This window comes from Aedes albopictus, chromosome 3 (genome assembly GCF_035046485.1).
Source record: "Aedes albopictus strain Foshan chromosome 3, AalbF5, whole genome shotgun sequence".
Classification (NCBI taxonomy): Eukaryota; Metazoa; Arthropoda; class Insecta; order Diptera; family Culicidae; genus Aedes; species Aedes albopictus.
Window position 1 is genome coordinate 169,169,946 of NC_085138.1, and position 22,359 is coordinate 169,192,304.

The 22,359-nt window shown below is 39.3% G+C and overlaps 2 protein-coding genes across 2 annotated transcripts; one reads left to right on the plus strand and one right to left on the minus strand.

Annotated features, from left to right (window-relative positions):
• Positions 1-246: 246 nt before the first annotated feature.
• Positions 247-2,550, plus strand: LOC109402847 (zinc finger protein 665). The gene is made up of 5 exons (XM_019675584.3): positions 247-1,222; positions 1,306-1,510; positions 1,578-1,735; positions 2,098-2,156; positions 2,246-2,550. The coding sequence occupies exons 1-5, from the start codon at positions 338-340 to the stop codon at positions 2,472-2,474; spliced, it is 1,536 nt and encodes a 511-aa protein (XP_019531129.3). The 5' UTR covers positions 247-337; the 3' UTR covers positions 2,475-2,550.
• Positions 2,218-3,295, minus strand: LOC109422588 (uncharacterized). Its single transcript, XM_019697390.3, has 3 exons — positions 3,136-3,295; positions 2,881-3,078; positions 2,218-2,816 (listed from the first exon to the last, which is right to left on the minus strand). The coding sequence occupies exons 1-3, from the start codon at positions 3,205-3,207 to the stop codon at positions 2,592-2,594; spliced, it is 495 nt and encodes a 164-aa protein (XP_019552935.3). The 5' UTR covers positions 3,208-3,295; the 3' UTR covers positions 2,218-2,591.
• Positions 3,296-22,359: the final 19,064 nt, after the last annotated feature.

Here is a 22,359-nt window from a genome sequence, read left to right on the forward strand (position 1 = left end):
CAGAGCTGGTCTTACTCAGAAATCGAATAATCCTTTGTTTTACTTAGTTTTAGCCTCTAGAGCCGACCTACTGATACCAGTTTTAGCCAAAGGAGGGACAACCCATTGCCAATGGGTTGTCTTACTTTTAGCCGAAGCAAACAAAGGATTTTCCGATTTCTGAGTACGACCAACTCAGCCACTGAGTAGAATTTTTCTCGGTGTTCTTTTGGGGATGTTACGCCCTTTTCATAAGTAGGCGGAAAGTCAAGTTTTGTAAATAAAAACATGCAAACAAAAAAGCGCGAATGTTTGGTTTTATCGTGCGGAAAGATTTTCTCAAAAAAACTTTTTAAAAATGATGGAAAGTGCAATGGAAAAGTGCTTTATTTGTGCCGAAGAGACGTCCCAGCCGTTCCGCAATTTGATGCAGCTGTCGACCAAGTATTCCGGAACGCTGATCTACAAAGTAGTGGAACGATTCCTGGGCGGTGATCTGTCCGATAACGCCGCCAACCTGATAGCATCCGTCATCTGCCAGGAGTGCATGGTCAAGCTGAACGATTACGACGCCGCGCACACGAAGGCCATCATCATCCAGAAGGAGTTTACGGATTTGCTGAAGAAGAACATCACGTTCGTCGGGAACAAGCTGCAGCTGGAGGAGCAGATGTACTTTAAGGTGGAGACAGACGGTTCGTATCTGGACGATTTGGTGGAACTGGACCAGATAGTGGAGGAAGCTAGCGAAGAAGAACCACCGCCGTTACCACCAGACGGCAGTGAGGAACCTCCGGGAAAACAGGCATTTGACAGCATGATTTCCATGAAATGTAACACCTGTGGCGTTGGATTTAGTTCGTTGTATGAGATGCAACAGCATTCACACAGATCCACGATGGATGCGGAGAGTAATGCTTGCTTGGAGTTTTTGGACGATGCTGAAGATGAAATTTCAGATGACGAAGTTGAGTACATAAACGAGGAACGGCTGGAAGAGGACGACAGGGAGATCAAATCTGAGCAAGGGGAGATCAATGCTCAAGATAAGGATACAGCTGCTGATACGGAGAATAACGATCCAGAAGAAATAGACTCCGACCCTGACGAAGAAATTCATTTTGAGCAACTGGATTTTCTTTCAGAAGCAGAAGAGATGGGCATAGAAGCTAAACCCACCGAAAAAGAAACATTTGCATGTCCGGAATGTGAACTGGTTTTTACTTCCCAGCTAAAATTGAAGGTAGCTTTTGTTGACTTATTTTATATAGCATTATTTCTTAACTTACTTTTCTTACCACTTCATTACATCTGTACAACCTTTAGAATCATTTGAAAAAGAGCCACCCAGAACCCGGCGACAGCGAATCTCCATGGGAATGCAACATCTGCGGATTGAAGGTCAAAAGCAAAACGGCCCTTGGAACTCACACGGCGAAACACAGTCGGACGTCGAAATTTGACTGCACCTTTTGTGGGAAAAACTTCCAGTATAAGGCCGCCCTGGCTAGGCATGTTCCGATACATACCGGTAATGTTTTGTCACACACCTGTAACTTTGACAATCTGAATTCTAACAGTGTTATATTCTTTTCCAGGTGAGAAACCCTACCAATGTGATGAGTGTGGCAAACAGTTCATCCATTATTCATCCTTCCATATGCATAAGCTTACCCACGGAAACATACGAGAGAAAAAGTGCGAAATTTGTGGCTTCCAGCTTCGGTCCAGCTCGCACTTGAAACGGCATATGAGGGTAAGTTAAAAATCAGGAGTGACTGTATTTCTATTGAGATGTTTAGAGTAAGTGTTAATCAATATCAAACAACTGATTTTTGAATGCCACGTCTAGCTAAAGTAGAGTAATGATGAGGTAAATTCAAAAGTGCATCAATTTTGAACATGCGTTAAATATGGTATTTCCATAAACATTCGTGAACAAAACTTATGTATAACTCTAAGCAATAAGACATAATAGAACGATATTTAATCTCGTTACGTAAAAGCTTTTATATAACCGACGAAGTATGGCTGAATATTGAATAGTTAAATTACCATAGTCTATTTTGTAGATGTAAACATAGAATGTATTAAAAAACGTTTTTTTTTAATTCGCAGGTCCATTCTGGTGAGAAGCCTTACGAATGCCCAACGTGTGGGCAAAAGTTCGCCCAGAGGTATGTTTGGCATGGACGGCTTTCGTATCTGTTCTTATTTGGTTCTGCAGTCCCAACTGAATATTTTTTTTTCTATATTCCGCTATCAGGTACAACATGATGACTCACTTAAAGGCCCACCAAGGAATTTATCGAGAGTACTCGAAGATGTACAAATGTCCGTTTTGTGTTCAAACTTTTCAACGGAAGCTAAAACTGCAGGAACACCTCACACGGGATCACAACACGGTAGTGGATTCGACTCTGCTCAAACCTGTAGATCGACCCAAAAAGCATGCAAATCAAATAGTTGAGTTTGTTACCGATAGGTCTAGTTGAGTTTCTTCTGTATAAACTATCACTTTGTGGTATGTATTTATAATGTTGTTTTAAAACATTTTAAAATGTCACTGAAGTATTACACACTTTTCTTAACTATAAATAATTCGAAATCTCCTATGGAAGTTCAGTTGCTGCACCAGTCCTGTTCCTCAAATTGTTGATAACAATCAGGCATGTGTCCTCTGTCTCCTTCAAGCTCAGTACGCTAAATACTAAATTTACAAGATATACTAGTACGACCATAAATAGTGAAGTGTTGTATAAACAATTGAAGCAGCTGGCGGATAGAGGTGTACTGCAGCGAAGACGACCAAACAGGCCCATGAATCCATGAATAGACTGCAAGAGGTTTTGATAACGATCAGGTATTAACAATGACAATTGATAAAAAAAAAATACTCACCAGTAGAGTTAATGAGACACCCAATAATCCTAGCATTATGTAATACAAAATTCCTAGTTCTCGACCGACCTTTAGAATGTAGCAAATTTGACAGATGTTGATTGTGATGAGCGTTAGATCGAAGATGCTCTGGGCAAACATATTGTTGGTGTCATTTTTTGCTTTGGTTGGGGTTTCAGCTGGTGCTGGTTCCTTACTCTGCAAAATATTAAGTTTATGCTAAAACATTTCTCCATTAACTCAAACAACAATTACCTGCACTGGATCGCCATGTTCCATCTGTGGGATGGCCCTGTAGGCATCGTTACTAGTCCAATCTGCATCCATTTCAGACCGCAATAAACTCGGTGATACAACCTCACCACATTACACCTGAACTCAACTGAAAATTGAGCTAGAGTGCAAAATGTTCTCATCACGGTACGATTTCTTATCAATAGAAGATATCTTTATCTAGCGGACAAGCCATTGAGACAAAAAAAATAGCACATGTCTGTACATAATGCTTTGCCATCAGCCGGTCGTGATAACGAAACCCCGTCAGTGATTGAGTGAATGATGGGAACACTGGCTACGCTTATACTGCCGTGAATCGCAAGTCAGTCCCATATGCATTTTGGGCAGACATGAGTTAATGGCCATTTTCGGTCTTTCTTCGGATGGCCTTTCAGTTGCATGAAGTAAAATATATAGCTTGTTCAGTAAAATTGAAAAACAACACCAAGTCAGATTGTCCCATAATGAAATGTAATCGCAAGTCAGTTCCATTACGAATTAGTGTACCCTCCAGTTATAAACCTAACACTGTTTAAGCCAGTTTTATATTTTTCACTCTAACGTTTTCATGTTTGAAGCAATGTGTGAAAGTTTCATGATGATCGTGGAAGTTTTTAACTCATGGCAATTTTTTGAAGTTTCACATAGAAATCGAATTTAAAAACTTCAGAGTCCATTTTCTCAATGCCTACTTTTTACTTATGGGACTGACTTGCGATTCACGGCAGTGCTTCTCGACAGTTTACTGCCTACGGTCGCATAATTGTCCCATATGAATAGGAAACCCAGCAAATATGGGACTGATATGCGATCATAGGCAGTTTATAAGTGTTTATTTGGGGGTGACTAACAAGTGAAATGATCTTTTTAAAATATAAACCGGGCCTCACCGTTTAAATTTTTTTTATGAACATATAGGGTACTACTAGGCGGTTACATTGCTCTCGGTCTTCACGAAATGACATTATATACATATTAGCGTGGGTCATCGTGTCAAACGGTCTCTAGAAGTTAGATTCAGGGAACATATGGCGGAGGTAAGAAAGGCGTAGAGGATAGCGAGTAGAAGTTTGGAGTACGATTTCAGGTCGAAAGTTGCTGAACATGTCTTTGAGGAGGGTCACCCTGTCACTACAGAGGATATTCAGATTTTGCGAAATGTAACTTCAGCTTGGAAATCGTCGATCATCACGCCCAAGTGTTTGACGAAGCGCTTCGAAGTGATAGTGCAATCGTCTACACTGATCACCGCTTGCTGCTCCGACTTCCGGTTGTTCACAACCATCACCTCAGTTTTGTGGTGATCCAACTCCAGTTTACTGGACCTCATCTACGCTTCCACAACCCCGATCGAGTGGGTGGTAGTCAACTCCACTTCTTCGATCGTCTCACCATAGACTTCGTGCGTAATGTCATCAGCAAAGCCGACAACCTCCATTCTCACCGGGAACTCATCCAACCCTTAACACCTCGTCGTACATGACATTCTTTAACACCGGACACAGGATGGAACCTTGCGGGACTCCTGCGGTTATGTGAAAGCACTTCGGACCCAACTCTGTGTCGTAAAGAAGTACTCGTTTCTCGAAGTAACTTCCGAGAATCTTGTACAGGTACCCGGGTATCCCCAGACGCAAGAGCGCTTCGGCAAAAGCTGGCCAACTGGTGCTATTAAACGCATTCCTTATATTCAGAGTCACTACTGCACAGTTGTGAATCCTCCTTCCTTACGCTCCAATGCTTCCCCTTCGGTTATGTAACCGATAGGATAGCGTCTTCGGCTGACCTCCCTTTCCGGAAGCCGTACTGGCTGCTCGAGAGACCATTTACACCATCGGTGTACCTCAACATTCTTTTTTTTATTCTTAATCACTTAACCTAATTTACAGCTCTATTGTCCACTGGGGGGCACTACGTGAGCGATTTCAATTGACAGCTGCACTTACATTTTTTTTTGTACAGCGCCTAGATTCTATTCTACTTTATCGAACTGATTGCCTTTCAGCTGCTTTCACTTTTTCTACTTTATACCTAGTATTGTCTATCTGGTTGGAATCAAGACCGACATTCAATCAAAAATTGCCATTTTCTTGGTCCACAAGTGTCGCAACTCTTTCGCATCTAGTGCGCTGTGTTGCTGACAACAACGGGAAGGATGCGCACTACTTTTGACATGATTATAAAACGTCGCGAGTTGGGTCGCGTCGCGACTTGATTGTGCGAAGTCCGGTTTGGTGGCGGCCCGACAATAGAATGATGAGCACAAGGATGATGATGGATGGCCGTTGTTCCTTTCCAGTCCAATTGGGGGTCCATTATGAGTAGCAGTTCGCCGATGTCCAGGTATCCGGGTTCGTTTGAGCCATGGGGCTCAGAAGAGGGTCAGTGTCAGTTGCTCTCGGGGGAAAAGCAACTGACGAAAAATTGCAAGTGCCGGGGCTGGGAATCAAACCCATGACCATCCGCATATGAAGCGAACGTGCGACCAACTACGCCACGGGCCCCGGCTGCCTCAACATTCTATTGAGGATGATCTTTTCGAGTACCTTCCCCGCCGTGTCAAACAAGCATATTGGTTTATATGCCGAAGGGTTTCCGGGTGGTCTCACCGCCTTTGGCAATAGAACCAGTCCAGACATGGGTCATTACCTACGCTGGTATCAACCCACGGAATCGCATTGGCACTCTGACAGAGACCCTCGAAGCAGGTCTTTTGCTTGCCCTTGTCTCGGTCTTCAGCGCTGCTTTTTCAGCGGCGAACATCACCGATCGTTTCACTCTACTTTAGATCGTGCTCACTGCATCCGCCACCTAGCCCGTAGGCAGGCGCGGCGCAGGTCCGCAATCGCGTCGGTCCACCAGTAAGCCGGTGGCCTCCCATTTCTAGGATGGACTCACCTAGGCATGGTCGCATCGCACGCACGCGAGAGTACGCTCGTCGCCGTCTAAACCAGGTAAGTTATGCTCACGGCGGAGCGCCTCCCTAAATGCCCCTTCGTCTTCCACCTGCGAGGGCTTGGTTTTGGCCTAGCCGCCTCTTCCTCTACCCACTGCCTGCTGTTGTTGTAGTCGATACTGTAGCGAGCCGCCAGGGGTTCGCTGTAAGTGTATCTATCGTCTACTCTCCAGTTCGAACTACCAGACCAGGACTACAAAAATTCACCGACATTAGCCAAGTCGACATCTAGCATGACCAGTGTCTCTAGCAGAATCCGACCCCGCTTGTTCGTGAAACGGCTTCCCCATTCCACGGCCCAGGCATTAAAGTCATCCGCTATTACCACCGGCCTTCTCCCTGTTAGCACACAGACGTAACACTTGCAAAATTTCCATCGACCACGCAATTAACGATCACTTTAAATTTTCATTGTTGTGGCTTTCACAACCAGAGGCGCGCGCATCGTTTTTTTATGCGTTTGACATTTTACACCAGCGCCTTCTGTTGACGATATTGCACAACACAGTGATTAGTGCAACTTTTCCACCAGGTGATGATAGTGTGAACTGGGCGATGGATTTCCATGAAAATCGTTCAAGGTGTTACGTCTGTTGTCTGTGACATGGTTGTCATTCGGTCCAGAATCAGGTTTACTTTGGCGACCACGAAGCCTTCATAGGTAGTAGACACCAACTTCTGGACGGGGTATTTATTCGTCGCGTCGTCCATATCGCTGTCACTTTTCTGGACCCATTCGCGACCTTAATGCCGTTGCCGATAGATACTCGGTATGGGTCCGGTGATTTGTTCACTGCGGCTTTCTTGAAGGCCGGGCACCTTGGACCACCCGTTGAATGTCTGTTGTTCATGGATTTTCCGATATAGATCAGACAAATGGATGGACTCGTGCAACCTTGTGCCTTATGGCCTTCGGCGCCGCATCTCCAAGATGGGACTTGGAAAAAGCGAATGAACCATGAGCTGTATCAGCTGCTGAGAGAACCAACCATCGTCTACACCGCGAAAATCGGGAGGCTACGGTGGGTGGGTCACGCCATCAGGATGTCGGATAGCAACCCGATTTAAAAGGTTCTTGAGAGCAACCCGACCGGTACAAGAAAACTTGGTGCGCAGCAAGCTAGGTGGGTCAATCAAGTGGAGGACGATTTGCGGACCCTTCGCAGCATACAGAACTGGAGACGCACAGCCCATGGATCGAGTAGAATGGAGACGACTCCTACGTACAGTAAAAGAAACTCAGGCCTTAATCTGACAGGTAAGGTAAGGTATGTCTTCTTGATAAAGTAGTCTTCGGTGTGTGTTAGAAAAAGCCATATCAGGCGTAATGATTTATCTTTATACCAAAATCATAACGCCGGATTTACCTTTTTTTTCTCTGTATGAATATTCGAAACGTTCGCACCATAGATTCTGCTCAACATGCCTCCTGCAGCGCTACGATGCTATACCCGCGGTCCTTCACTAGATCGGAGAATATGTGGATGCTTCCAATGAAATTGTGAGATCGACAGTTGCACGAATCGTGTTTCCAATCGAAAGTAAGTATGTTTTGTTCGTAGAGCTTGTTGTTGTTGGTATCGGTTCGTATTGGTCTGTTGATGAAATTCCGTGGCAATTGGATTATATGTTAGGCTCGCAAGGTCGGACACCAACCTCCGCCCCAAATCTCCAAAAGATTATGGTGCACAGTTAAGCTTCGAGTCCTTGACTGGCACTCTGAACACCCATCCCTAACACGTGGAACAGACGCTCAGGCTTGCAGAAGCAAACCCCTCTACCCTGCTGTCAGCTTGCAGCCCAAGTTTTCACCGGAATTAGTGACCTGTTCTTCCTTCAGATTGCTCGCTGCTCGGCCTGTACCACGAGGAGGATTTAAAGGAAGAAGGAAGCTACCATTAAATAACTCAGGCATTTGTTAACCGATTTGGGTTCTTTTAGCACCAAATGAAAGCCACTACATCTTAGTAGAGCTCAATTGAATTTTATTATTTACGATCAGACACTTGGTTACCGAGATGTCTTGCGAAGAGTACTTGTAAGTAATACATGTTAGTTTTTTTGAGAGATTCCCTGATAAAAAGTATCATAAAAATACGATAAATTTTTTTGTTACAACATTATTTCTGGAGCTCGATTTGAATAGGTCGTATGTGCTTTTGGCGATATAAAATTCGATCAGTTTATTTTAGTCATTGTAGCAATATGGCAGATATTCTGCAAACTTTTAATGATGGAACAGAAAGCCTGTTTTGTGAGGATTCTGCTGTCTGTATAAACTTTGCTCAATTTCAACTGTTTTCGCTATAATAAGCGAATCCAACTGATCGAATTTTTAATCGACAAAAGCACATACGACCTATTCAAATCGAGCTCCAGATTTTTTCGAAAAATATTCACCATTAAACATATTGTAATTTACACAACACACTCACCATCACCCCTATTGTTCTATACCATTCGGCGAATGGTAAATGGCACTTTTACAATAAAAAATGGTGGTCGTTATGTATCTTAACCATAAAATTTTGAGAAAATTTTCATACACTTTTTCGCGAAAAACAATAGAATGTATTGTGTTTTTATGAGAAATTTTTAGGGCAATTTTCAAAAGATAACAATATATCTTAATGTTTTTTCATTGTTCTTACAATACAAATACAATTAATTGAATGGCGTCAAATGAATCGTTGTTACAATAAAAATACAATAATATTTGTTGTTATTTGTAAGCAGTTTTCGCTTTTGAAAATCCATAGAATTTATATTTCCCGCTAACATTTATATCCAGCATTTACGAGCACTAACGTCCGCCAGAATGATATGCACATTTTATGATAAGAATCAAACACTCTGATGTCTCTCTGGTATGTATTGCTTGGCAGCTGTTGTTAAGATCTATCTTCAATCTTTTCAAATAACTGCCAAATATCACAAGTCAGACCGCAGGTCGTATGATCCATACCATAAATCGTTCACAATTCATGTGGCCATTAGTATCTGTAAATGCTGGAGAAAAATGTTACCGAGAAATATGAATTCTTTGGTTTTTCAAAGGCGAAACCTGTTTACATAACAACAAATATTATTGCATGTTTATTTTAACATCGTTTCAATTGACCCGATCAAACTAATTGTATTTGTATTGTTATCAATGGTAGTTTACTATTTACTAGATTCCTTTAATTTATTGGAAAACATTAGAAAAATCATTGTTCATCTTTTTCTTGTCTTAACATCCTCACTAGGCTAAACCTGCTTTTCAGCTAGTTTTCTATAAGTACTTCCTCAGTTATTCATTGAGAGCTTCCTCTGCCAACACGGCTTGACGTCTGTCAGTTTTAGCGAATAACATTCGATAACCGAAACATCTACTGTACTCAAATTCAAAACGAAAACTATAAAAAATATGTCAAGTGATTTTGTATTTGATTATACAAACATGATCCAAGCAACAATAATATTTATCGTTATTTATTTGTTACAAACTGTTTTTAAGTGTAATTGAGAAATACTCTTTTTTTTTAATAAAAAGTCCATGAGAACTTTGCAGGCACTTTTGCAACTATTTAAAAACAACTTAAATTAATTTTTACTGATAGTAACTTTAAATTATTATAGAACTATTGAAAAACAATCGAATCAATCAGTCACTAATAAAGCTAATGTTCACTTATTGTACGAACTATATGGGCTTGATTTATATTGTAAAAAGTAACAATATATCTACTATGTGTTTTATTGTGAACAATAAAACCAATCATTTGTTAATAATATTTACCTTGTAATGAATGGTAATTTTTTATCCGGGTTTTTCACGCAGAAAAATCTACGGTAAAAATAACCATATTCGACGTAAATTCAAAAGGAATTTGACATTGTTTTGGCCAAAACGAGAATGTTCCTCAATCGGAAATCTGACTGAAATAACAATAGTTTCAGGCTTTTGACGAGGATGTCAAGCTTGACATTTACGATATTATGGTATTTTCAAAAATAGTTTTCTTTTACTTTCAATAATATATTTATTAGAAAACAACATGCTTGTTTTTTTTCCTGGGTTGTTATTAGTTATATTAAAAAAGAGAAAAAAAAATGTTCTCACAGAAAAATCAGGAAATCTCCTGATTAATCAAATTTACAACTTTTCACAAAGGTCTTACCTTGTCTAACGCATGCCGCACTAATTTAAATTAATTTTCAATTATGCTTTTCATGTACAACAGCTTTGCATAACTTGAAAGCTATCCATTTTCCAGCATTAGAAAAGTTGTAAATGCTTTTTAAAACAAAACATTCGTTTGACAGAAGTGACCAAGGAATTCATCAGTAAAACATTTGCATCAAAATACTCTGCTTGATTTTATGTTACAATCCTATTCGATGCCGAGGGATTGCTCAGTTAAATTGACTTAGAAACAAAGTAGAAATATGTTAGTTTCCACAAGAGTCGCCACAAAACACTGGATTTTTAAATCAAACATAATTTCATATGGATTTTAAATTAGCCAATCTGTTTGAAACTATAAGAATTCACATATTTTCAAAAGAATTTCAATGTTTATATTCAACAAACGTTATTTTAGTTTCAATGTGAACGCTTTTCCACAGACAAACAGACGTAACACTTGCGAAATTTTCATCGACCACGCTTTTAACGACCATTTTAAAATTTTCATAGTTGTGACTTTCACAACCAGAGGCGCGCGCATCATTTTTCTATGCGTTTGACGTTTCACACTAGCGCCTTCTGTTGACGATATGGCACAACACAGTGATTCGTGCAACTTTTCCACCAGATGATGGTAGTGTGAACTGGGCGATGGATTCCCATGGAAATCGTTCAAGGTGTTACGTCTGTTTGTCTGTGGCTTTTCTGTCCGTGTTGATCAAGTGTTGAGTTCTATTGGCAAATGAAAGCTATAACATCCTATAGTAAAGCAGCACAAAGGCAAACCATTTCGATATAGAGCTTGCTGACGTTTATTCACCTCTCTCTTTCAAGCATGCAGGCGGGATAGGATTTGTTTTCATCGGGAAACCTTTCCTGATGACAACAAATCCTATTCCGCCTGCATGTTTGAAAGAGAAAGGTGAATAAACGTCAGCAAGCTCTATAGTAGAATAAGAATATAATAGAAAACATTTGGGCGCTGTACAAAGTGTAAGTACAGCCGCCAATTGGAATCGCTCACGTAGTGCCCTAGTGGACAAAGAGGTGTAAAATAGGTTAAGTGGTTAAGAATATAAAACATCCTAGTAGAACACTCTACAATTTTATTTCGTTTGGACATTTGGTTACTGAGAAATCTTTCGAAGAGTACTTAGAGTAAAATAGCTGAACTTTTTTGAGATTTTTAACAAGAAGTATTATATTAAATATCTCAGGCATTTGTCAACCGATTGAGTTTTTTTTTGCACCAAATAAAAGCTACAATATCCTTGTGGAACCCTATTGAATTTTATTACGATCGGACATTTAGTTACCGAGATATCTTTCGAAGTGTACTTGGAAGTAATGCAGGTTAGCTTTTTGAGTAGTGAAGAGAATTGTCAGACAAAACAGGCACAAAACAAGCAACAAAGAAGACGCGACGATTACTCCTTATCCCTACTGGTAACAGATAATGACATGATCTCTAAAATTTTGGTTACAGACAAAACGGGAGCTGAATTTGTTGCGTACTTTTCAACTCGTGAATAATCAATTACTAATTCAAATTCAAAACTGTTTGATGATAGATCTTCAGCAGAGTTGCAGTGTTTACCGACTCGAAGCTACCGTTCGAAAATCGCAATGCAAGGCTTGAAAATCTCCTAATTCGTGGTGTACGATGTTTATCCCATTATTTTCAAGTTGGGACAAACTTATGTCGCATTGGGTGGATTGTCGCAACATATACAGGTTGCGACATTGTCATTATTGTTGCGCGATGTCTGATTTTTGATTCACTGTTTTTGAGCGATTTTTGATCAAGTGTATCATAATAAATATCTCAGCCGTCTGTCAACTGATTTGAGTTCTCTTGACAGCAAATGAAAGCTACAACATCCTAGTAAAATAATCTAAAATTTTATTATGATTGGACATTTGATTACTGAGATATCTTTCGAAGAGTATTGCATCTTGCTTTGCTTTATAGATTACCGTGCAAATGTTCAATCGTCTAAAATATTTGTTCACACGTCAAACACCAAAGAAAGTAGCAAGTAAACAAACCGATTGTTCCATGCACCACCCAAAAAGTGTAACCGACGCTTAAAATTTCTAGCTGCGAAACGAACCAATGTATGCTGAAACTGGTGGGAACAAATTGTGATGTGACAAAAAATTTCTGCAGGGGGTCGAATACGGTGCAAAAAAAGCAATACTTAGGTTTTATACAACTTAACTTTTTGAGATTTTTGACAAAGTGTATCATATTAAATATCTCAGTCGTATGTCAACCGATTTAGGTTCTCTTAGCACTAAATGAAAGCTATGATATCCTTGTGAATGGCCCTGACATTTTATTTCGATTGGACATTTGGTTACTGAGATATCTTTCGAAGATTATTTCAATAAATTTCTTGTTTTATTATTATATTCACATGTTATCTTGCATCGGCACAAACATTTCAAAAGGGCGTAAAATCCCCCTCTTTCGATTACAGTAGACGTTCGATAAGTGCAACATGTTTACGTTCAGTTACCGAATGAAATTCGCTAACTGCAACGACTGACAGCCGTCAAACAGTTGTCAATTGCTGTTGGACGCAGCCAGAATGCACTCAAAAACATCGCAATGCAGCTGCAGTGCATCCGAAAAACATCGCAACTCTGTTGACGTTTTGTTTTTGACAGATAGCGGTGCGATAACTGCAAAATTGTTGCACTTAGCGGACTTGCAGTTAAAAAGCATTGCAGTTAAACCGTTTGCACCGAGCGAACGTCTACTGTAATGGGTGTGCACTTCCTGATAAAAAACATCATAAAAATACTATAAATTTTATTGTTACAACACCATTTCTTCGAAAATTATTCACCATTAAACGTATTGTATTTTGCACAGCTCACTCACCATCACCCCTATTGTTCTATACCATTCGGCGAATGGTAAATGACACTTTTACAATAAAAAATGGTGGTCGTTATGTATCTTAACCATAAAATTTTGAGAAAATTTTCATACATTTTTTCGCGAAAAACAATAGAATGTATTGTGTTTTTATGAGACATTTACAGGGCAATTTTCAAAAGAAAACAATATATCTTAATGTTTTTTTCATTGTTGTCACAATACAAATACAATTAACCCTTTATAAGGCCGAGAAAACTAGAAGACTTGTCAACGCATACTATCATGGAAATGATTATATACATGATTACATGTACAAAACAATTTTTGTTTGAAAGAAACTCGCTAAAATCTAGGTGGCAATATAGTTGCCACTGCCCGTTTAGGCCAAAAACGCTGGTGGCAATATAGTTGCCACTGCCCGTTCACCCCAAAAACGAGCTTTTGAGGTGGCAATATAGTTGCCACTGCCCGTTTAGGCCACCAGCACTGGTGGCAATATTCTTGCCACTGCCCATTTGGGATACTTTTCTTCATTTGACTTAATAGAGTTAATAAACTATAGAGGACGAATGTCGCTGCTGTTCCCTTTGTTCTCGCTCGCAAACATGTCGGGTATCTATCTGTCAAACTGCATACTTTTTCGCTTTGACACTTATAGCCCGGCCTATCTCCGCCAGCAAGAGATGTTTCGGCAGCGACGCCAGCGACATTCTTCCTCTATAGTTTATTACCTCTATTTTTGACTTCGACAAAAAGCCGGAAAAGAAATTTTAAAGTAGATTAGGGTTCAACCCATAATGTGGTAACCGCGTGTGGATAGCTCGAGTGTGTATAGAAGACTGATCATTCTTGAGCGGCGCCGCGGAGCCTATTGTTGTTGTCGGCCCACCGCGCAGGCGCGCGTATGCATGCGTATGCATAGGTGTGCATCGTATAATCGTTATTGATAAGGTACCACATCCCCCTTTCTTTAATCTACAACTGAACATTGAAAATTAATACTTTTGCGGTGACCTCACATAACCTATCAGACGCTGTCAGATGGTATACCTAATGGTTTTAGTAATCTGATGTTGTGGTATGCTTACACAACAATGAGCCATTTTACGAGACGTTTCTGATCAGCTGATCGCTCATTTTATGAATGAAAATTTGACAGAAGGTTGCGGCCAAGCCCGTGAGTGTTAATATCAATATCAACACTGTTGTCGTTTCGTAAAATAGACTATAGTGTAGTCTTGCTTTTTTTTTTAAATTGCGATAAACGTCAAGGAATTAGCTTCCTCTCACCTTTTCTACATCAGGATGAATTCGTAACTATGGCTAAATTCATAGATTAACTATCTCTGTGGAGTTATGTAGTTCTCTGTCTCCAGAAAACCATTCAGTCTAAAAATTACAACTTTAATTATCAGCTATTTTCATTTTTTTTTCTTTTACACACTTAATATGAGCATTTTTTGTAAGCTATGCTTGCAGTGGATTCTGTATCTATAGACTTGATTAATACCGCGAGATGGTGACTTGATGAACAACAAAGGAAGACTTGCATATACAACGGATATCATGTCAATTTTGTGATATGCACAGTATTGTTGGTTCCTGTAGCATGATTTCCAGAAAATCAATTTACGCTTCTTACTTCTTGAGTGTTATTCTTTTCTCAAGGTTCGCTGTTCTTTTACGATCAACTTGATTCCAACATTTTCTTTCAATTAATTGTGAAATGCACAAACAGCGTGTTTTGTATGTTACAAGTTAATTCCATCATCGTTTTATTCACTTGCTTTTAGTGAACTTATTCACAAATTCTCAAAACGCTGAACAGATTTAAACACTTGAAGGATTGATTCTCTACCCAAAACTTGTATCACTTGATTTTTTCAATCATCCCAACATCATTTACGGCTCTATCTGTCCTGGCTTGGCAACAACTAATTTAGGGTTTTGGTTCCCTTATTAAGTATGTGGCTCCCATTTTCATCATACAAAAACAAAGGATTGAAGCGCTGTATGCTTTGTTTCAAATTTTTGTATTTTTTTTTATTAGGGATGAATATGGAAGCGTGAGATTACTGATGGCACACATACCCTGTGCCACAATTAAATAATTAATCTGAATTCTGAACTCGCAAAGTTCTCGTGCTATTCAAAAAGGAATGCACAACACTTCGTGGACTACAACAACAGCTCTTTTTACGGCTAGCATTTCTTACTCATTTCTCACCTATTCAATATATTCTGGCAATCTGGCATTGTCGTTAGGAATTCTTTCGTCCTTCCGTACACCACCATTACTGTCCTTAACTGCCTTCTTGTGCTGGGCACTACACGGGACTTCTCACCGCCTCTGGATCCTTTAGTAATGACGACTTCCTACAGTTCGAAGTGGTACACAGCAAAAAATATATATGCAACCCGCCCGATGTAATTCATTCCGATGTACTAAATAATCAATGTAATCACGATTCCTATATACGATTACATCGTTTTGATGTAAAATCTTTTGTTCTTATGTGTACATCGTCCGATGTAATTCATGCAACCGACGTATTGATCGGGTTGCAGCAGATCATATGTAATATTACAAAACAGCTTTATCTGTGTATAAGGATGGACTACGTAGTTTTCTGAACCTCTTTCGTGTCTTGGTACTACCGATACGGTGAAGAATTTACATTCGGTAGGTTCTGTTCTGAAATTTACTCTGAACGGATACGGAATCGATGTAAAAACTCGGTCTAGAATTGTGTAGTTTCCTTCACTACTTAAATTTCTATAACTTTTTCTGCTTCAGAATTTCGAATTCTTCTCTGATAACTCATTCGCTATATGGCCCAAAACCCTGACTGATGGTAAAAGCAATCATCAACTATTCAAACGCAGTTTTCCTGTTTAAATCATATAGACGTTATTAAAAACGGATTTAGCGTTATCCATAAGCTACGTAATGTTAAGCGTTATATTTTCATCCACTTCGGTTGAACTTCTACTGAAGATTCAGTGAAGAACTGCTTTGGAGTTTTTTTTCTTTTGGAAGAGATGATGTTTTTATTTCTCTTGATTTTTTAATTTTCACACAACTGTCGCAAATGGGCAAGTGGACGTTCAAGGAGTCGTCGAACGCCTTCTCAAGGTGACCTCTTTCCTGTGTTATTGCCCTATTTGACATTTCAGTTCGTAATGGTCACCATTACGTCAGCTCTTATCTTTCGTAAAATGTTTCATCTTCCTGTTTTCACCATGGCAGAGAATTTTAATCTCAACCTTCTATAAACCCTCAGTGAATTTAATCACAAATCATCCAGCGACCCGATCAACCATTTCTTTAAAAATCTTTACATTTCTTTATAACGACCTTTAAAGACGTTCATACCGAAAATCGATAGCGATCGACATCGTTTCATAAAGAAATTTAAATAACAACCAAGTTACCTCGATATCGATTTATAAATATTTTTGACGACACACCGATATTAAAAATAGTGGGTTCTACTTTACCGACCTGTCATAATCATTCAAAAAAGCTAAAAAAAGCCACCTCACCCACCACCCACTCTTCCTGTTCATGTTTATTATGATTTTTTTTTTTGTAATCATTTCCTAAATTGGGAATTGAACTTGCATTTATAGGAACTGGGAGATGTTATGTTGATATAGTTACTTACTGAGTCACACGGTATTACAATGATTATGGGTGGCCAAATGCATTCAAATACCCAACAAATTACTAGCCTTTAGTAGTTTCCAAAGCCACAACAGAATTATTAAAAAATGTATCCGGCTTTGACGAACTGAATAAACATCATATTGAGAAACCATAATTAATCAAATAAAACATAATTAATCAAATAAAGTTCGGATCTTTCACAGGGTTCCCGAACGGAGTGAGTTTTGCCGGTGAACGGAAATAATGCAACACGGCGGTGGCTTCCTACTGCCAATAAAATGTCCAGAATGCCTAACAATATGTATTTCTGCTGATATTGCTGTCCCGGGGGAGCAATCCGGTGAGCTGTGGCCTAATCCGGACCTAGGAAGCATTTTCCAAGGAATTTTCGTGCTCGGAGAAATCCAAGGAGTAACCGGCTTGATTTATCCTTGGTTTCATTTTATTTTTTTCTAATTCGAGCAAAACCAAAACATTGCTCCTGTCATATGAGATATCAGAACACCTTTACTCAGCTTCACCCAACGATATCGAACAGAACGGTAAAGGAGTGTCGTCGTGACTAATCTTTGTTCTTCGATATCAATATGCAAAGTTACGTTGATATCGGAAATTGAATATGTTCCGATAAATATTCACGAAGAAAATCTAAGTTCAAGCGACAACAAGAAATATAACGAAATTAAGTTACGTTTCGGTAAAGGTTTTTATCTTTTGACCGATAAAGGACATTTTTCAAGTTTCGTTATCGATCGATGAAGTTGTTTGAATATATGTAAAGTAATAATCAGTAAAGAATAGTCGACGTTATTCTTTATATTTTGGTAAAGAACTTTAACGAAATTTGTGAAATGGTTGACCGGGTAACCATTTGTTTGTCAGCGAGTTGCATTCTTGTTCTTGATGTCAGTGAATTGAATCACAACCTTTCCTCCATTCTTAGTGAATTCAATCACAACTCTATTCACTTTCGATGAGTTTCGTTAACAATTTCGGATGAACTACCAGTTCATCGAATCTCGACGGGGACTGCGACATCGTCCTGGAAGGTTTAATGCATCGAGCCATGCTTAACAGCCGGGGTACGATCTTTACGAAATTCGACCAATTTGACTGTTTTGTGGATGATATGGATACAATTGCTAAAACATTTGGAACTGTACACCCACCTGAAACGTAAAGCAACAAAAGTCTGATGGTGAGCGCGGCTAAAACAAATCACATGCTGGTAGGTGGAACTGAGCGAGACAGGACATTCCTCGGAAGCAATGGTAAGATAGACGGAATACTTTCGAGATGGTAGAAGAATTCGTCTGCTCTGGTCCTTTTCCAACGGCTGACAACCATGTACAAGATCCTTATAAGACCGGTGTCTCTACGAACACGAGACATGGAAGACCGTGCTCGAGGAGGACATGCAAACACTCAGAATCTTCGAGCGACGTGTGCTAAGGACGGTCTTTGGTGTCGTGTAGGAGAACGGTGTGTGGCGGTAAAGGGATGAACCACGAGCCCGCTGTACTCTACGGTGAACCCTACATTCCGGAAGATACCAAAGCTGGATGGATACGGTGGTCAGGGCATGTTGCAAGAAAGTCGGACAATAACCCTGCAAAGCTGCTGCTTACTGATCATCTGGTTGGTAGAAGAAGTCATAAAGCGCAGAGAGCAAGATGAGCGGACCAGATGGAGCGTTATCTGGCGAGCGTTGAGCGTGACCGACGTTGGAGAGCTACAGCTGCAAATCGAGTATTATGGCGACAAATTGCTGTCTCAGTGTTACCGTGAACTTGATGTTGAACTAAATAGATGAAATGAACGAGTTTCGATTAGAAGATAACGTCCCAACTGAGCAACTCCCGCTTCTCAGTTAGTGATCAATGAGCGCCTCTACAGTCACCAACTGTGAGCACCCTCTGCCAATAACCACTTCGACTGAGTACACTGTGTGGCAGACACGAAGAATCCCCATGTTCATGAAAGTCACGGAATTCTTTCTGGACCGACTGGGAGTCCAACTCATCATCCTCAGCATGGCTTTATTATCCATGCGTTTACCACTTTATGCTAGATGAGTTTTGTCTTCTGCTTGGTTTTTCATTTTTTCTCCATGTCAGTGAATTTAATCACAGCCTTCATTACGCTCTTAGTGAATTTAATCACAGCTTCTTCTGCTCTCAAATGAGTTTCTACGGCTGCTCATTTCGCTTCGTGTAAGTGAATTAAATCACATTATCTACATTCATCTCAGTGAATTAAATCACAATTTATGCTCTACCAATAAATTTCATTACATGATTATGGACTTACATACCAGTTTAACAGTCGATGTTGTATTATCAGTCAATCACTTTTCTAACGAAGAACATCAACTAAATTCAAATACTGGCGACAATTTCAAGCATTTTTGAGTCGAAACTGACTAGAAGGATTCATGGGTATTACGGGTACTTAGAGACATTTGCAAATATATATGATAATAACTGCCCTTTACTGGTACAAAAGAGGTGGCAAGTTGCACCGAAAAAGCATAGGAAAAAGGAGCATTTTTCATGCTAAAAATATGAAACCGCGAACGAAGTGTTGTTACGCATAATTGTTGATTCAGCGTTATTTTTTAAATATTAAAACAGTAGTCTTGATGAAGATTAAATAAGAAATCGCAATTTAATATACTATTCACACCGACGCAGCCTTCCACAATAGTGAATTTAATCACAGTATTCCAAAAATCTCCAATTAATATCAGCCATAACTGGGATTCACATCTTATTCTACTCTACTAACAACACTTATTTGCAAGACAACCGTGGAAATGTCAACGATTGTTTTAATAAAACTCTTTCTCACCGTTTCGGCTGGCATCCTGCAGGCACCATTATCGATTTTTTTTACTGTTCCGATTTCCTCTAAACTTTGTTGCAACCATTTATGAAGTCATGCAAATACCAAAACATTTACAATCTTTTAAGTGAATTGTAACCGCGGGTTCAACCACCGATCGGCTACGAATTTCCTTGATCAGTATACCAAAGGCATAAACTTTTTTCAACAAAGCTCAATTTCTTCCGATTGTCACCTCTTCGTTCAATCGCCGATTTCATTAATAAGTTTGTACATACTTTTAAAAGATGAGTGTTTTCATGGTTCACCGAATGAATAATAACACATGATTGATGCTACATAATTCATAAAACACCAAGGTCCAAGCGCATCATATCGTCTCTCTCACTGGCAATAATTTCAACGGGACGCTTCGAATTGAGCGCTGTTGTAATTTTCATCACACATTCGAAGAAAATTACTCGATGTACACGGAAGCGACAGCCTCAAGGCTAAACAAATTGTCAATAACAACATACCTTTTAGATGTAGATCTGATACAAACCTCCACCTTATCACATGTTTACGGCACAATTCGTTCCCCCCGGATCATCACTTTTACCACAGAGAACAGACATCCAAGTCCAGTTCCAAAACTGTGTAAGGAATTTAACGACCATTTGAAATCGGCAACACAAGTGGCAATAGCGTGGCGCTGCAATCGGCTAATTTCCCATACTAATATAATTCACCACTTGAAATGTTTCAATTCACCACTGACTGTGGCAATATGGTGTTTGGTGGCGCTAGTGTTGTCATCGTATATTGGTTTGCAACCTTACTCAAGTAAAGATTCAAATCCTTACACAAATTTCCGAATGAAATTTGTTCTAGCCTGCATGTCTGTTCTCTGTGCTTTTACGCACTTATCACTCGGCTCTTTTCTATAGTAAATATGTTCAGTATTTTACCTCAACGGCGCCGGCAAACATTAGAAAACAACACGAGATGCAAGCCATGCAATTTAATCACTTGTACCCGACACCCCAATCGCTGCAGAATAGACAAAATTTTGCTTTTCTTTCACATTCCACTTTCACTGCTCACCGACATGTTGCAACAAGATTGGCGTCACCCACTCATCCTTTTCCTTTTTTTCAATTTTCCCTAATTGCAACCGGGAGTACAAAACCACTTATTATGTGAATTATGAATTCACCAAACATTTGATTTGATTCATTTCATTGCTTGATTGGCCGCGCGCTTTTTTTTTTATCCTCGTCGCCACTTGTGGTAACCGCGTGTGGATAGCTCGAGTGTGTATAGAAGACTGATCATTCTTGAGCGGCGCCGCGGAGCCTATTGTTGTTGTCGGCCCACCGCGCAGGCGCGCGTATGCATGCGTATGCATAGGTGTGCATCGTATAATCGTTATTGATAAGGTACCACACATAATATAAACGTTGTAGTTCAGCTCATGTCAACCAATAATTATATTATTTCTTAAAATATTTACCAAATCCTTAATTTTTCAATAAGTTTGAGCTAATTTATTTAAGGCGGTCAAATCTAGCCATTTTTAAAGCTACAAATGGCTCCTAAATTGTTGTTAAAGCTTTGTTTAGTACCAAAAAAATACCAGGCGTTGTTAGTAATCCCAATTTTGCGTTAACCAAAAAGAAAGTTCGAAATAAATTGTTATAAAACAGAAAAAAATACAAACAGTAGGTGGCAATATAGTTGCCACTGCCTTATAAAGGGTTAATTGGATGGCGTCAAATGAATCGATGATACAATAAAAATACAATAATATTTGTTGTTATTTGTAGGCAGTTTTCGCTTTTGAAATTCCATAGAATTTATATTTCCCGCTAACATTTATATCCAGCGTTTACGAGCACTAACGGCTGCCAGAACAATATGATAAGAATCAAACACTCTGATATTTATCTGGTATGTATTGCTTGGCAGCTGTTGATAAGATCTATCATCAACCTTTTCAAATAACTGCCAAATATCACAAGTCAGACCTCAGGTCATATGATCCATACCATAAATCGTACACAACTCATGTGGTCATTAGTACCTGTAAATGTTGGAGAAAAATGTTACCGAGAAATATGAATTCTATGGTTTTTCAAAGGCGAAATCTGTTTATATAACAACAAATATTATTGCATCTTTATTTTTACTCCGGTTTAATTGACCCCATTAAACTAATTGTATTTGTATTGTTAAAATGGTAGTTTACTATTTACTAGATTCTTTCAATTTATTGGAAAACAATAGAAAAATCATTGTTCATCATTTTCTCGTCGTAACGTCCTTATTTGGATAAAACCTGTTTTTCAGCTAGTTTTCTATAAGTACTACCTTAGTTATTCATTGAGAGCTTCCTCTGCCAAAACGGTTTGACGTCTGTCAGTCGTTGCAGTCAAGTGATTTTGTGATTATACAAACATGATCCATGCAACAATCATATTTATTATTGTTATTTATTTGTTACGAATTGTTTTTAAGAGTAATTGAGAAAAAAACTCTTTTTAATAAAAAAGTCCATGAGCACTTGCAGGCACTTTTTCAACTATATAAAAACAACTTATTGTCGGGCTTATCTTTTATTAGAGTCCTGCGGCGGTCGTACGCTCGCAAGGCATACCGCCGCATGACAGTCGCAAGGCAAAACAAAAGAA

Bases quoted from the DNA above. Each gene is read 5' to 3' on its own strand.
- LOC109422588 (XM_019697390.3), bottom strand. From the start codon at position 3,207: ATGGATGCAGATTGGACTAGTAACGATGCCTACAGGGCCATCCCACAG. The intron at 3,079-3,135 runs GTAATTGTTGTT...AATATTTTGCAG, and splicing joins AACATGGCGATCCAGTGCAG to AGTAAGGAACCAGCACCAGC. The intron at 2,817-2,880 runs GTGAGTATTTTT...AACCTCTTGCAG, and splicing joins GTGTCTCATTAACTCTACTG to TCTATTCATGGATTCATGGG.
- LOC109402847 (XM_019675584.3), top strand. From the start codon at position 338: ATGATGGAAAGTGCAATGGAAAAGTGCTTTATTTGTGCCGAAGAGACG. The intron at 1,511-1,577 runs GTAATGTTTTGT...ATTCTTTTCCAG, and splicing joins GCATGTTCCGATACATACCG to GTGAGAAACCCTACCAATGT. The intron at 1,736-2,097 runs GTAAGTTAAAAA...TTTAATTCGCAG, and splicing joins ACTTGAAACGGCATATGAGG to GTCCATTCTGGTGAGAAGCC.